At 40.8% G+C, this 12,691-nt stretch overlaps 1 protein-coding gene across 5 annotated transcripts in view; it reads left to right on the top strand.

Moving 5' to 3' along the window:
* TRANK1 (tetratricopeptide repeat and ankyrin repeat containing 1) overlaps positions 1-12,691 on the top strand; it is a 49,701-nt gene that overhangs the window by 23,020 nt on the left and 13,990 nt on the right. For all 5 annotated transcript variants that reach the window (XM_068935809.1, XM_068935805.1, XM_068935807.1 and 2 more), the window contains 7 exons: positions 517-693; positions 2,230-5,118; positions 5,735-5,934; positions 6,422-6,559; positions 8,836-8,979; positions 9,653-9,809; positions 10,362-10,450. In XM_068935809.1, coding sequence (XP_068791910.1) covers positions 517-693; positions 2,230-5,118; positions 5,735-5,934; positions 6,422-6,559; positions 8,836-8,979; positions 9,653-9,809; positions 10,362-10,450 — 3,794 coding nt within the window. The remainder of the gene's footprint in view (positions 1-516; positions 694-2,229; positions 5,119-5,734; positions 5,935-6,421; positions 6,560-8,835; positions 8,980-9,652; positions 9,810-10,361; positions 10,451-12,691) is intronic.

Raw genomic sequence — 12,691 nt, 5'->3', positions numbered from 1 at the left:
AAGTAATTGATTACTTGAGTGAGCCACGTTTTCAAAGGCATGACCAAATGTCTATCTTTTTTAGTTAAACTGGGGACATCACAATTTTGGTTGTTTTGCATGAGGTTTGTGCCTGCATGTTTCCCTTTCGTTTTACAATTTGATGTTGTTATATAAATCAGGGACACAGGAGTAGCCTTGTGAGCACCTGAGGTATAAGGAAGCTTCTTTCTTTTTGGTCAGTGTCTGACTTTCTTGAAGAAAGTAAGTTCTGGCATTCCTATCTTCCTATCTCAACGGGAGAACTGGTCACTCAGTTTTGTGGGAGACCAGAGGAAGTTCTAAAGGTTTTCTTAGTCAGAAACTCTAATAGACACTTATAACAAGCTGACTGAAAAAAAAAAAAAAACCCACCAAAGAACCTGGTCACCTGCTTAGCGATCAAAGTGTGCGTTTTCCTCTTTTTAGCACTTTCTGTAGTTTGTCAGTCTGGTGTATCAAATTTAACCACTGATGTTTTCGTGTGCTTCACGCTAGCTTTGCCAGATGGGATTGGAACTGACTCTGAAATACCATTGCAAATATGCCTGAAAAAGCATGATTTTGAACTGGTGCATTTGCTGCTGAGCAAAGGTGCAGATCCTCGAAATGTCTCCATGGCACAAGGAGATACTCCGTTACATGCTGCAGTTTCCATCTGTTTAGATAAAAGAGGTAAGGCTTCTGCTTGTGTGCCTGGGCTTAAGGGACCCAAAGGGCTGTAGCATGTTTAGTTTTTGCAGCAACTGCTTAAAACATCACCGTCCCTTATGAGTCTGGCCCACTACACCTTTAGCTGACGTTTGCTGGTGAGGTAGCGGAGGCAGCAGGCTGGGATGTGGGGCCATGCCTCGGCTGTCAAAGTTTGCAGCCTAGAGGAGGCACGTGGATCTTTAAACAGATGGGTTCTGCTTTCTATTTGCAGCGGCGAAGGGTGCGCGGAGCGTTATGGCTGTTCAGGTGACAAGTGAGATTCAGGCAACCCTCTTTTCTGCATCGCTTGCTGTTTTGTCCACCTATTGCTTAATCAAGCTATTTGAGAAATGGAAGGCTTCTGCCTGAAACCCTGTAAAATATGTATTATTACGTGGGGATGAAATAAACGTGAAGGGTCTAGGAAGAAGTAAAGGTAAAAGCAGAGCAGTGGCTGCAGACTTGGAAATTCTAGAGCGACTTCTAAAGTCCTTTTCCCTGTTGCTGTTCAGTCAAAACTCAGGCAAAGTGTTTGCTTGGAGGAGGACGGAGTGAAAGGGCTGCAGGGGTTAGGTATAAATGTAAGACATTCAGAGGTTAGGTATAAATGTAAGACATTCAGATAAACTATCAGATTAAGCCCCAAAGTCAGGTTTGATTAAAAAATGAATTAATCTTTCAACTTAAAAATACAACTTAACTGATTCTAATTTTTAAAGCATACACATTTCATTTAAAAGCTTCAGAGAGATTAAAAATGTGGAAACTGCTGAACCTAAATTTCAAATCAAAAGATTCAGAAATCAAATGATGGTATCTTCTCATTTTCACAGCGAAAAATATTTAAAAGATTTTTTTTTTATAGTGACTGATATAACAATATTTTACAATTAAGAAAGAAATATTTCACATAAATTGTCCAGGTTAAATTCGGAAAGCTGTAGAGTAGCTATTTTTTTCCCAGAAAGGTATTAGATTAGGTTTTATTTTGTAGGAAATTATTCTAGAGACTTCGGATCTGGAAAAGTAGGATTCATCACAGGTTATTTTAGAAACCGTAAGTTATCTGCACCAGATTTCTTCTAGGTGGCATATCAAAATAAAGGAGATCACCCCAAAGCAGTACCCAGAGCTACAGTCTGTCCATGTCACTAGGCTGCCTTTGTTAGTCACAGCTGATTTGGGAGGATTAACAAATCTGCCTGCACCCGGAGGTTAAAAAAGAATGAAATTGAAATGCTGTAACTGAAATACATTGAAGAATGAAACAGTGCAGGAGCTGTTGCGGCACAAGGGATTTTAAAGCTTTGCTACCATTGTACTGTTTCTTTTCTGAATCCTAGAAAAGCTCGCTTTTGAGGCATCTCAAAACTATGTGTTTTTAAAACAGGCTGAATTTTTCTTTTGAAAGCATATTGATTTACATGTAATAGCTACAGGAGAAAAAAAGGTATAAAAACTATTGGCTTTCAAAGCAGCATTTTAAAGCAAGTGATTTTGTTGTTCTCTTTCTTTCAGACAGCACTGGTTTAAACATCCTGAACTGTCTGCTTAATCTGTTTGCTTCAAGACCTTCTGACTTTCCATATCTTAATCCAAACATCCAAGATGAGAATGGAAATACAGTGATGCATGTTATTTTTCAGAGAGGATTGTCAAGGCAAGCTAAGAGAATAATGGATTCATTAGCAAAATTTGATATTAACTTCAATGTAAAAAACAAATTAGGAAGAGATGTGAGGCACAGAATTAAAAAAAGTGACCCACTGCTACTTGCCTGGAATAGTGCTGTATCGGAGAAGAAGAAGTATCGGCACGATACAGTCGGGCAGCCAGTTAAAACACCTAAGCCCGTTCCATCCTGCAACGTTTCGCAGCCAAAGAACACAGGGCGTTCTTCACCTGGGGCTTCATTAAAGGCACCATGTGGCAACTCGGCACGTAACGACGTGAAAACTCTGTCTTCTGTACAGACAAAAAAAGAGCAGTTTGCAGCGCAAGACACGGAAAGAATAAATAGCCCCTTAACTCTGCATGAAAGTCTAGTGCAGGCAATCACAGCTTTAATTCAGCAGCTGAAGTTGGGTGACACCCTGAGAAAGGATAATTCTCTGGTAAAAAAGCCTTCTTCAGCCCAGACTAACTTGGAAGGGGGAAAAAGTGAGTCCACGCAACCTTGTGGAAGTGTAGCTTGTGCTGAAGGAAAAGGGGGTGATCTTGTGAAAAAGAAGGAAACAGGGGAGGGGCATGCTGAACTTAAGATGGACCTGCCTAATCGAGAGAAGGAAGAAACAGTGGAAGAGTATGAGAAGATTCAGGACACTGAGACATATGTTCAGGAGTTTGATAACATGACATGGGAAATAGAGTGCACTCCTGAAACGCTGAAGACTTTGCGCAGCAAAGCGGTACCTCATTATCTGAAAACCAAAACTATAATGGCAATTCAGCAGCTCGGCAATGGGGAATGGACTAGGGGCCTTCAAAAGCCACTCAAACATTTGAAAGCTGATATCCAGCTGTATGAAGCGAAGCTGGGCAAAGGTGAAAGAATGCTATGGGAACTTGCAATAGACTTTTCTCCTCGTTGCAGTGAGAGTCCAGAAAAGATCATGGAGACAGAACAGTCAAAAAGTTGTCCAGAAAAATCTGGAAGGGTTTACACAGAAATAATCAGAATTTGGGCCATTGTTCTGGACCACTGCAAGCTGGACCGTATCTTAGATAATATATGTAATTCCTACAACCGTGGTTTGTCCTGTGTCCTGAGGAAAAAGCTCAAGGGCATAAATGAAGGACATCAGACCTACGACGTGAAAACACAGAAGCGCGTTCCACGTTGCTATATTGAAGACCCGGAGGCAGAAAGAACAAAAGAACGTACCATACCCGAGTATTTCCCTCCAGCCAGTGCAGTGGAAATGGAATATAATATCATGAAATTTCACAGCTTCAGTACTAACATGGCATATAACATTATAAACGATATACATTCTGCTGTTGAATACCCCTTCCGAGTTGGGGAGTTGGAGTATGCTGTAATTGACCTCAATCCAAAGCCCATGGAACCCATCATTTTAATTGGGCGAAGTGGGACAGGGAAGACAACCTGCTGCTTGTACAGGCTTTGGAAGAAATTCCATTCGTACTGGGAAAAATCCACCTTGGCAAAAGGTCCTCTGCTGGAAAGGCAAACGTGGCAGCAAAGGCAGTGCAGTGAAGTTGAAAAAGCTAAATTAGAGGAGGAGAATGAAGAAAAAGAGGAAAGTGATGATTCTAGTGAGGAGCAGGTCAGTGATGAGCAAGAATGGGACAGTGGGGGTGAAAAGGTTCCTTCAGGCACAGCTGATGCAGAAACAAATCCTTCTGAGGACTGTGAAGAAGAGCAAATGCGAAGCACAGAAGCATCAAACAGACTGGAACACCTGCACCAGATCTTTGTGACGAAAAATCCTGTCTTGTGCCAGGAAGTTCAGAAAAATTTCATTGAACTTAGCAAGTCTTCTAGGGTAACCAGTCACTTCAAGCCTCTGGAGCCAAATATTCACAAGCTACAAGATGTTAAAGATGAAAATTTCCCACTGTTCGTCACCTCCAAGCATTTGTTGCTGTTACTGGATGCATCCATGCCTGACCCATTTTTCCTGAGGAATGAGGACGGAAGCCTTAAAAGAACCATTGTTGGCTGGAGTCCCCAGGAAGACTTGACTGTACCAAATTGGCAAGATGAGGATGAAGAAGGTAATGCTGAAGGAGAACATGGTGATGATGAAGGAGCTGCAGATGTGTATTCTAGGGAAAGAGATCCTCGGATTTTTGTCACTTACGATGTGTTTGCTAATGAAATATGGCCCAAAATGATAAAAGGTAAAAGCTTGTACAATCCTGCACTCGTTTGGAAAGAAATAAAATCATTTTTGAAAGGCTCTTTTGAGGCACTGAGCTGCTCTGGGGGTAAACTTACTGAGGAACAGTACAAAAAACTAGGCCGGAAAAGATCGCCAAACTTCACAGAAGACAGGAGTGAAATCTATCACCTCTTCTGTCTTTATCAGCAGATAAGATCACAGAGAGGTTACTTCGATGAAGAAGATTTACTGTATAATCTATCTCAAAGACTGTCAAAGATCAAGGAGCTGCCGTGGTCCATTCATGAGTTCTATGGTGATGAGATTCAGGATTTCACCCAGGCTGAGCTAGCACTGTTAATGAAATGCGTCAATGACCCTAATGCCATGTTTCTCACTGGTGACACTGCCCAGAGCATAATGAAAGGAGTTGCTTTTCGTTTTAGTGATCTGAGGTCACTGTTTCATTATGCGAGCAAGAACTCCATGGACAAGAAGCAGCGTGTTAGAAAACCGAAAAGGATCTATCAGCTGTACCAGAACTACAGATCTCATTCAGGTAGCGTGCCAAGTTTATCATGTGAGCTTGTGCTCTTCAGGTGTCACAAACGCTTAGAAGTTTTCTCCTGGTCCGTTAAAACATCTTTTAAGTGCTTGATTTTTATTTTAAGAGGTCAGATGGTCAGCTCTTTCTGACATCTGGACTCTGTATGCTGATGCCTCAACTAGAAAGCTAAGAATGAAGGGTTTTTAAGTTGTCATTTTTGGAACACTTACGCTTACTGAACGTTTTGCTTGTATTTGACTTGAAGGAAAACTTTAAAAATATATATTTTCTTCCCTCATAATCCCAAATTATTAGGCCCTGCAGGACTGGTGATGTACTTAAGCTTTTCTTCTTACTTGTTTCTCGTTTGTGACCTTCATTTTGTGACAAGAAAGACATTGGTTAGTCTTTGTAACATGCTTTCTGATCTGTTCAGGTCCATTAGTCAGATCTGGTCGAAGGAGCAGAAACATAAAATGGACCTTACAGCTACTTTTTTCTTTCAGTATTGTTTTCTGTTCTGATCTTTCTTTATTTCAAATTTTAACAAAATCCTTTAAAAGCATGTGTGTGAGAGAGGATGAGACAGTCACACTGAAGTTTAAGGGCTATCTTTTGCTTATTGCAGGTATTCTCCATCTTGCGTCTGGAGTGGTTGATTTGCTTCAGTACTATTTCCCAGAATCTTTTGATCGCCTTCCTAAGGACTGTGGTCTCTTTGATGGACCGAAGCCTACAGTCTTGGAGTCCTGCAGCGTTAGTGATCTGGCAATTCTACTGAGGGGCAACAGAAGGAAAACACAACCAATTGAATTTGGAGCACATCAGGTTTGCTTTTCTTAGGTATATAGCTTTTTGCAAATACTTCGGGTCTGTTGCTAGTTAAATCATCGTTTTATATGGACCTCTGTCTGCCACCTCGTTCTTTTTAGCCCCTGCAGCTCACTGATAAAGCATACCTTTTAGACTCAGACTTAGATTTTCTAAGGTGTGTTTTGGTTTTTCTTTTCAGTGTATTTCTGGCTTGCTTTTTCTGCTCTTTTTTGCATCTTTTTTTGCGTTTTTTGCCTTTGTCCTCTTCCTTTCTTGTTCCAAACTTTCTTTCACCAGTTCTACAACTTTCTTCTCATAACATGTATTCATCAGTGTTCTGCCGGCAGCTTTTTGTGGAGTATATGGAAATATCTTCAGGTTGAATGTTGTCTGTTTTTGAGAGAGCTTTTGAAATAGCATGACACAGTTGTACGCTTTCTCTATGCAGCTGTTACCTTTTTTGTTCCTAATAGGTCCTTTTTATTCATGTATTTTATGGTAGGTGATATTAGTTGCAAATGAGATGGCAAAGGAGAAGATACCAGAGGAACTCAGTTTAGCACTTGTGCTGACAGTTTATGAAGCAAAGGGCTTGGAATTTGATGATGTCCTCCTCTACAATTTCTTCACAGACTCTGAGGTATTTAATTCTTCCCCATTTTCTGCATTTTTTTCCTAATGCCTTGATTTTTTCATACAGTCTAACTGACTTTGCAGCTGAAGAAGTGTTCACAGATTCCTCTGAAGACAGGTGGTTTGATCAGAGAATAGAAAACAGGGTTCATGGGTGTATGAAGTGAGCCTGTGTTTCCTTTAGAGTGTTGTAATTTCCTTCAGCGTGGCTGTTGCAGTTTCAGGGAGAGCCTTGGGATTCATATGCACGCATGCATGCACACAGGCGTGTGCACGTGCACAAACACACACACACACACACACACACACACACATATTCCTGCTGCATGCCAGGAATACTCTGGTAGCTGACAGCATGTTCCGCCCGGCTGCTCCCTGTTCAGGTCAAAGCAGTTGGTGGACAGGCACTCCACAACCCTCATATAGCTTTATCTTGAACTCTGGTGCTGGAACCCAATAAAGTGTCTTACTCCCTCTTCTTAGGATCACCACTCTGTTGACAAATTATTTTGGCTTGTGAGCTCACAGACTTGAAATCATTGCTTTTATTTAGTTCAGGGCTGAAAAAATAATTTGATTCTCTTTTTAAAAAAAACAAAACAAAACACCCTTAATAGAACAACTGTGGTCAGAAGCAGATGTTGGGAGGGGGAAAAAAGCATGCTCTATAGCCATCCACAGTTGTTTAGCTCCAGAAAATCCGCTCTGATCTAGCTCAGGAGTTGGCATGAAACTTGGGAAGTTCTCACAGTCTACAGCCAAGACCGTCATCCCCAGAATGGCCTCCATTGAAGGCGGTTTTCTTTCCTAGTGATGCTATGGTGTTTATGTACTCCCTTTGTGGTTTTCCTGGGAGCTCAGACCCTCCTCCTCAAAGGCTTCCGGCAAGTCCGGACTGGGTGAGGACCCAACTTTTAATGCACCTTGCAAATGGCTGTTGACTGCCACAGCCTTGCTGCTGTCGCCAGAGTATTACACTACTAAGCCCTCACCTGGCCAGGCAGTAGACAGTATCCTTACTGAATGTGGGTGCAGAGACTAATTAACGACCTGGTGCTTAGTTTCTCTACAATTAAATACTCAGTGTAAAAATCTCTCTTGTGAATGCTCTCTGCCTTTAACCCTTAAAACAGTGTCCGAGATGTGGTTTTCAGCTGTTGAAAACCACAGATGTGTAAAGGAAAACTAAGGGCAGCTTGCTGATAGCTCTTCATGGAGGCGAGATGTTGTGGTGAGGGTAGATGGAAGGAGTTTGAGGTAAATCACCTTGAACCTGGCTTAATGAGGTTGGGGAACAATATGATACTGGCTACCGCTATAAATTTCTCTCAGCTGATGAATTTTCAGTGATGTGAGTTGTGTTTGGAAAAGTAATGAACTAATAGCAGAATATAGAGATGAGTGTGTTGAGGATTTTAACTTGGTTCTACTAACGTATGTCAGGCTTGGAGAATTACTTTCATAAAATTCTTCCCTTTTCCTTGGAGTCAAGAGTAGTTGAGCTGACTTGAGCACTTAAATAAGCAGGCAAGCCGGAAGCTCACACTGTGGTTTTTAGTTTTGAAAAGATGAATCTCTGGACTGTTGTAAACACAGCAAATTGGTTGTGTGCTGTTTGTAAAGTGTTGGGTTTGCTCTTTATAGAGGTTTAAAATGAGATTTGAGATGAGTCTTGCATTCATGAAGCAAAGTTGAGTGAAGAACTTAAAAGGGGGGAAAAAACCAAAAAACCCCCAAACCCATAAAATAAATTTATACTGCTATCTGATTGTTACTTTGTAATCCATAAAAGGTTTAGGAATTTATTGATTGTGATTTATTGCGTTCAGAACTTCAAAATTCATTTGACAAGGAAAGTTTTCTACGTTTTTTCCGTTAAGAAGACAATTAACCTGTGTTAGTTTGTTCAAGGCTCTGACCTGTAGAAACAAGAGTTCACGGTTGTTTATCAGCCTTAATAACATGGATTTTTCAGTTTGTGCCACAGACTTGGCGTTATCTAAACAGTTTTTCATTAAATACCAAAAAAACCCCAAATCAGTGCAACTATTTACCTATGATTTTATGGGTTAGTTGTGTGGAGGAGGGCATCAGGAACCTGCAGAGAAGTATGATTTGTTATATGTCATGAGTGCACAACACAAACCCGCCACACTTCACATGTATGTACAAACATGCTTAAATACTTACAGAAATAGTTTTTACACGTGCATATGACGATATGTTTTGTGTATGCGGGCACTAGTGCTGCCTACAACTAACCTCATGCTGCTGATGTTTTAGGCTTACAAGGAATGGAAGATCATTTCTTCTTTTGCACCCAGTTCGGATGTGCAAGTAGAAAGCGAACTGCTACTTGAAACACCTCTAGAGGATGTTACCGCTATACCAAAGAGGCCTCCTTCTTTTAATGTAGAAATGTACAAGGTGAGTTTTTTGTAACACTGGGAATAGGAAGAACACTTAAATCTGAAAAGGTGGGACTAATACTTTCATCCTGTAGTTCCACGTTTATCATTGTTGTTTTGTCTCTTTATTACTTATTTTTATAACATAGACTTTATGTGGGAAGGTAGTTTTTTTTTTGAGTGTAATTTGTAAAAATGAGTAAAAATGATATTTAATAGACTTGTAGGTATATTTATGGAACAGTTTTGGTTAAAACAAATAGCAAATCAGTCAGTATTTGTTATTACTTTAGTCTGGTTTCAAACCCATGTCATTCCCTTAAAATTAAGGAAGCTTCTTGGAGTCAACCAAATCAGATATTTGTAGAATGGTCCTGTTTTTTTTTAAAAAAAAAAAAAAAAAAAAAGGTGATTCGATGTGCAGGTGATTAGAAACAAAATGGACAGTCCTATCTGCCATTATTAGGTTTGCTGTAGCAGTAGTTGCACGCACATTAGTGGGTCAATTGCATATGGAATTGAAAATCACATCTTTAATATTTAGAGTTGCTTACTTAAAGATGCTTACTTCTGTGTATTTCACTCTGTATGTGTTCACCATTTTCCTTTTACTGCAAAGCATGTCACTTTCTAATACTTTGATTTATCCAGCATTTTATTTATTTTGCTTTATTTTATTTGTACTGCTTCAGACGCTGAATGGAGAACTAAAGCAATTGTATACTGCCATTACGAGAGCCAGGGTCAATCTTTGGATCTTTGATGAAAACAGCGATAAGCGGGCTCCAGCTTTTAAATATTTCATCAAAAGAGAATTTGTTCAGGTTGTCAAAACAGATGAAAATAAAGGTATTGTTATACTAAAGCTTCCTTAAAAGACTTTGAAGCAAGACACTAAATGCTTTCTTGCTTTCAGAGTGCATAATACCTAGTGACAAGATTCTTTGGTCCCACTAACTATGCATTGATAGTTTATTTGCAAATTGCCTTTGGTTTCAGTAGATTTTATTTCTTTTGGTTCTAAAAATTAGCTGTATATGTTGATACATAATCTCATTGATAATACATTGATATAATTTTTACTGCACAGCAATGAAAGTGATTCATGGAAAACCGCCTCAGCTAAAACAGATTACCAATGTGAGAATTTGGTTTTTTTGAAGACAATAGATTTACTCAAAAGCTTGTTGTCTGAAGAACAAGCATTGTTTTTAAATCAAACCCAGCCTGTTGGTTTTCAGTGCAGTTTGAGAAGTGTAAAACGCGTTTAACTCCTAGTCACCGTTACATGATACGAGTACAAATCATAGGGAGTTTATAGCATACTGTGAGATGTCAATGTTTAGCTTTTGTACCTGGGTAATGGCTTCTAACATAAAGTGATTACCCCTGTCCTTCTAGACTTGGATGACAGCATGTTTGTTAAAACCTCGACTCCAGAAGAATGGATTGCACGGGGAGACTACTTTGCTAAACATCAGTGCTGGGAGGTAGGACTACATCTTTTTCTGAAATAAGGATTTTTGCCTGTTCTGGAACCTTTTTGTTTTTGCATCTGTAAATTTACTTTTGAACTTTCAGTTGCTCTGTAACGATTTTTTTTTTAACCTGTGGTCTGAAGCAATTTGCGAAAAGTAAGTAGAGAAAGTAAGCCTATTGTCTGTAGTCTTAAATTCACTACCAAGAAATTTGCACTCCAACCTAGGGGAAAGTATTTTAATGTTCAGAAATAGAAGATGGTTGAAAAAACAATTATGCTTCAACTGTATGAAGTAATTGGCATTTGTAAATCTAAACTATGTCATTATACATGACTGCAGGCAAATGAAAACATGTAATTGAAGTATATGGATCTGCATGATGATCCCAGAGCCCTTCTGTGGCTTTGCAAAGTAAATAGGGATGGATACAAAACATGTATTAGGGAACAACATGTAAGAACCAAGGAGTTTTGTTACAATAAGAAAACTGCATATAGGACTGCGAATTGATGGTATCATTTACAATCCAGCTTTGGTATAAGAGTTAATAGTGTGGAAGTGTCCTTAATATTTCTCAAGTCAGCAAATAAACTTTTGGGCATTTTTTTGATGATGACCAAATGAAAGCTTCTGTTTTCTGATGGTAGCAACACATAGCATTTTATGGAATATAGACGTTTATAATAAAGCAAAAATTATTCAGCTGCCGCTATACAAGCAGTCCTTCCCTTTGAAGGGAGGAGAAGAAAAAAGCAATTTCCTAAATGGACAGAAAAGGGTTTGGATAAACACACAGTTGTATCCTCTTGAAAGCTGAAATTTATTGGCTATATTATCTGCTGTTATGTTTTTTTTATAACCCTGATCTTTGCTAATCGTTGCTGTATTAGATGAGTGGACGGTGAGGTAGATTGAGAACTGGCTGGATGGCCGAGCTCAGAGGGTTGTGGTCAGCGGCGCAGAGTCAAGATGGGGGCCTGTAGCCAGCAGTGTCCCCCAGGGGTCAGTCCTGGGCCCAGTCTTGTTCCCTGTATTCATCAGTGACCTGGAGGAAGGGACAGAGTGCACCCTCAGCAAGTTTGCTGATGATACTAAACTGAGGGGAGTGGCTGACACACCAGATGGCTGTGCTGCCATTCAGAGGGACCTGGACAGGCTGGAGAGCTGGGTGGAGAGGAACCTCCTGAAGTTCAACAAAGGCAAGTGCAAGGTCCTGCACCTAGGGAGGAATAATCCCATGCAGCAGGACAGGCTGGGGGTTGACCTGCTGGCAAGCAGCTCTGCCGAGAAGGACCTGGGAGTCCTGGTGGACAAGTTAAGCATGAGGCAGCAGTGTGCCCTTGTGGCCAAGAAGGCCAATGGGATCCTAGGTGCATTAGGCAGAGTGTTGCCAGCAGGTGGAGGGAGGTGATCCTGCCCCTCTGCTCAGCCCTGGTGAGGCCTCACCTGGAGTACTGTGTCCAATTCTGGGCTCCCCAGTGCAAGAGAGACATGGCACTCCTGGAGAGAGTCCAGCGGAGGGCTACCAAGATGATGAGGGGACTGGGGCATCTCTCCTATGAAGAAAGGCCGAGAGAGCTGGGCCTGTTGAGCCTGGAGAAGAGAAGACTGAGAGGAGAGCTCATCAATGTGCACAAGTATCTGAAGGGAGGGTGTCAAGAGGATGAGGCCAGTCTCTTCTCCGTGGTGCCCAGTGACAGGACAAGAGGCAATGGGCAGAAACTGAAACACAGGAAGTTCCACCTGAACCTGAGAAAAAGCTTCTTTCCTGTGAGGGTGACAGAGCACTGGAGCAGGTTGCCCAGAGCAGTAGTGGAGTCTCCTTCCCTGGAGATATTCAAAACCCATCTGGATGTGTGATCCTGGGAGATATGCTCTAGAGGACCCTGCTTGAGCAGGGAGGTTGGACTAGATGATCTCCAGAGGTCCCTTCCAAGCTAAACCATTCTGTGATTAAGAGGAAATTATCCAGGGAATTTTGTAGTTTTAAGAGTGGCTTGCAATGTTGAATTTCCAAACAGCAGACTATTAAATTAATGGATGGAATAAACAAATATGGTATTGCAAAATGAGCAAGGTAATAATTAAGCAAACCTTGCTAAGAGTATGGTAGCTCCTGGTGTTTCTCTCTAGCCTATCACACAAGCATCCTTGTGTGATAAAAACATGACTATGTAATTCCATGCTCTTCAGTTTTACCTGGCACTTGCTGGCTTTCCTAACTTTTATTAATAGAGTTTGTGGCAGATG

This window comes from Struthio camelus, chromosome 2 (assembly GCF_040807025.1).
Source record: "Struthio camelus isolate bStrCam1 chromosome 2, bStrCam1.hap1, whole genome shotgun sequence".
In the NCBI taxonomy this organism is placed as follows: Eukaryota; Metazoa; Chordata; class Aves; order Struthioniformes; family Struthionidae; genus Struthio; species Struthio camelus.
The sequence above is the reverse complement of the archived record's forward strand: the minus strand, read 5'-3'. Positions and strand labels throughout refer to the sequence as shown.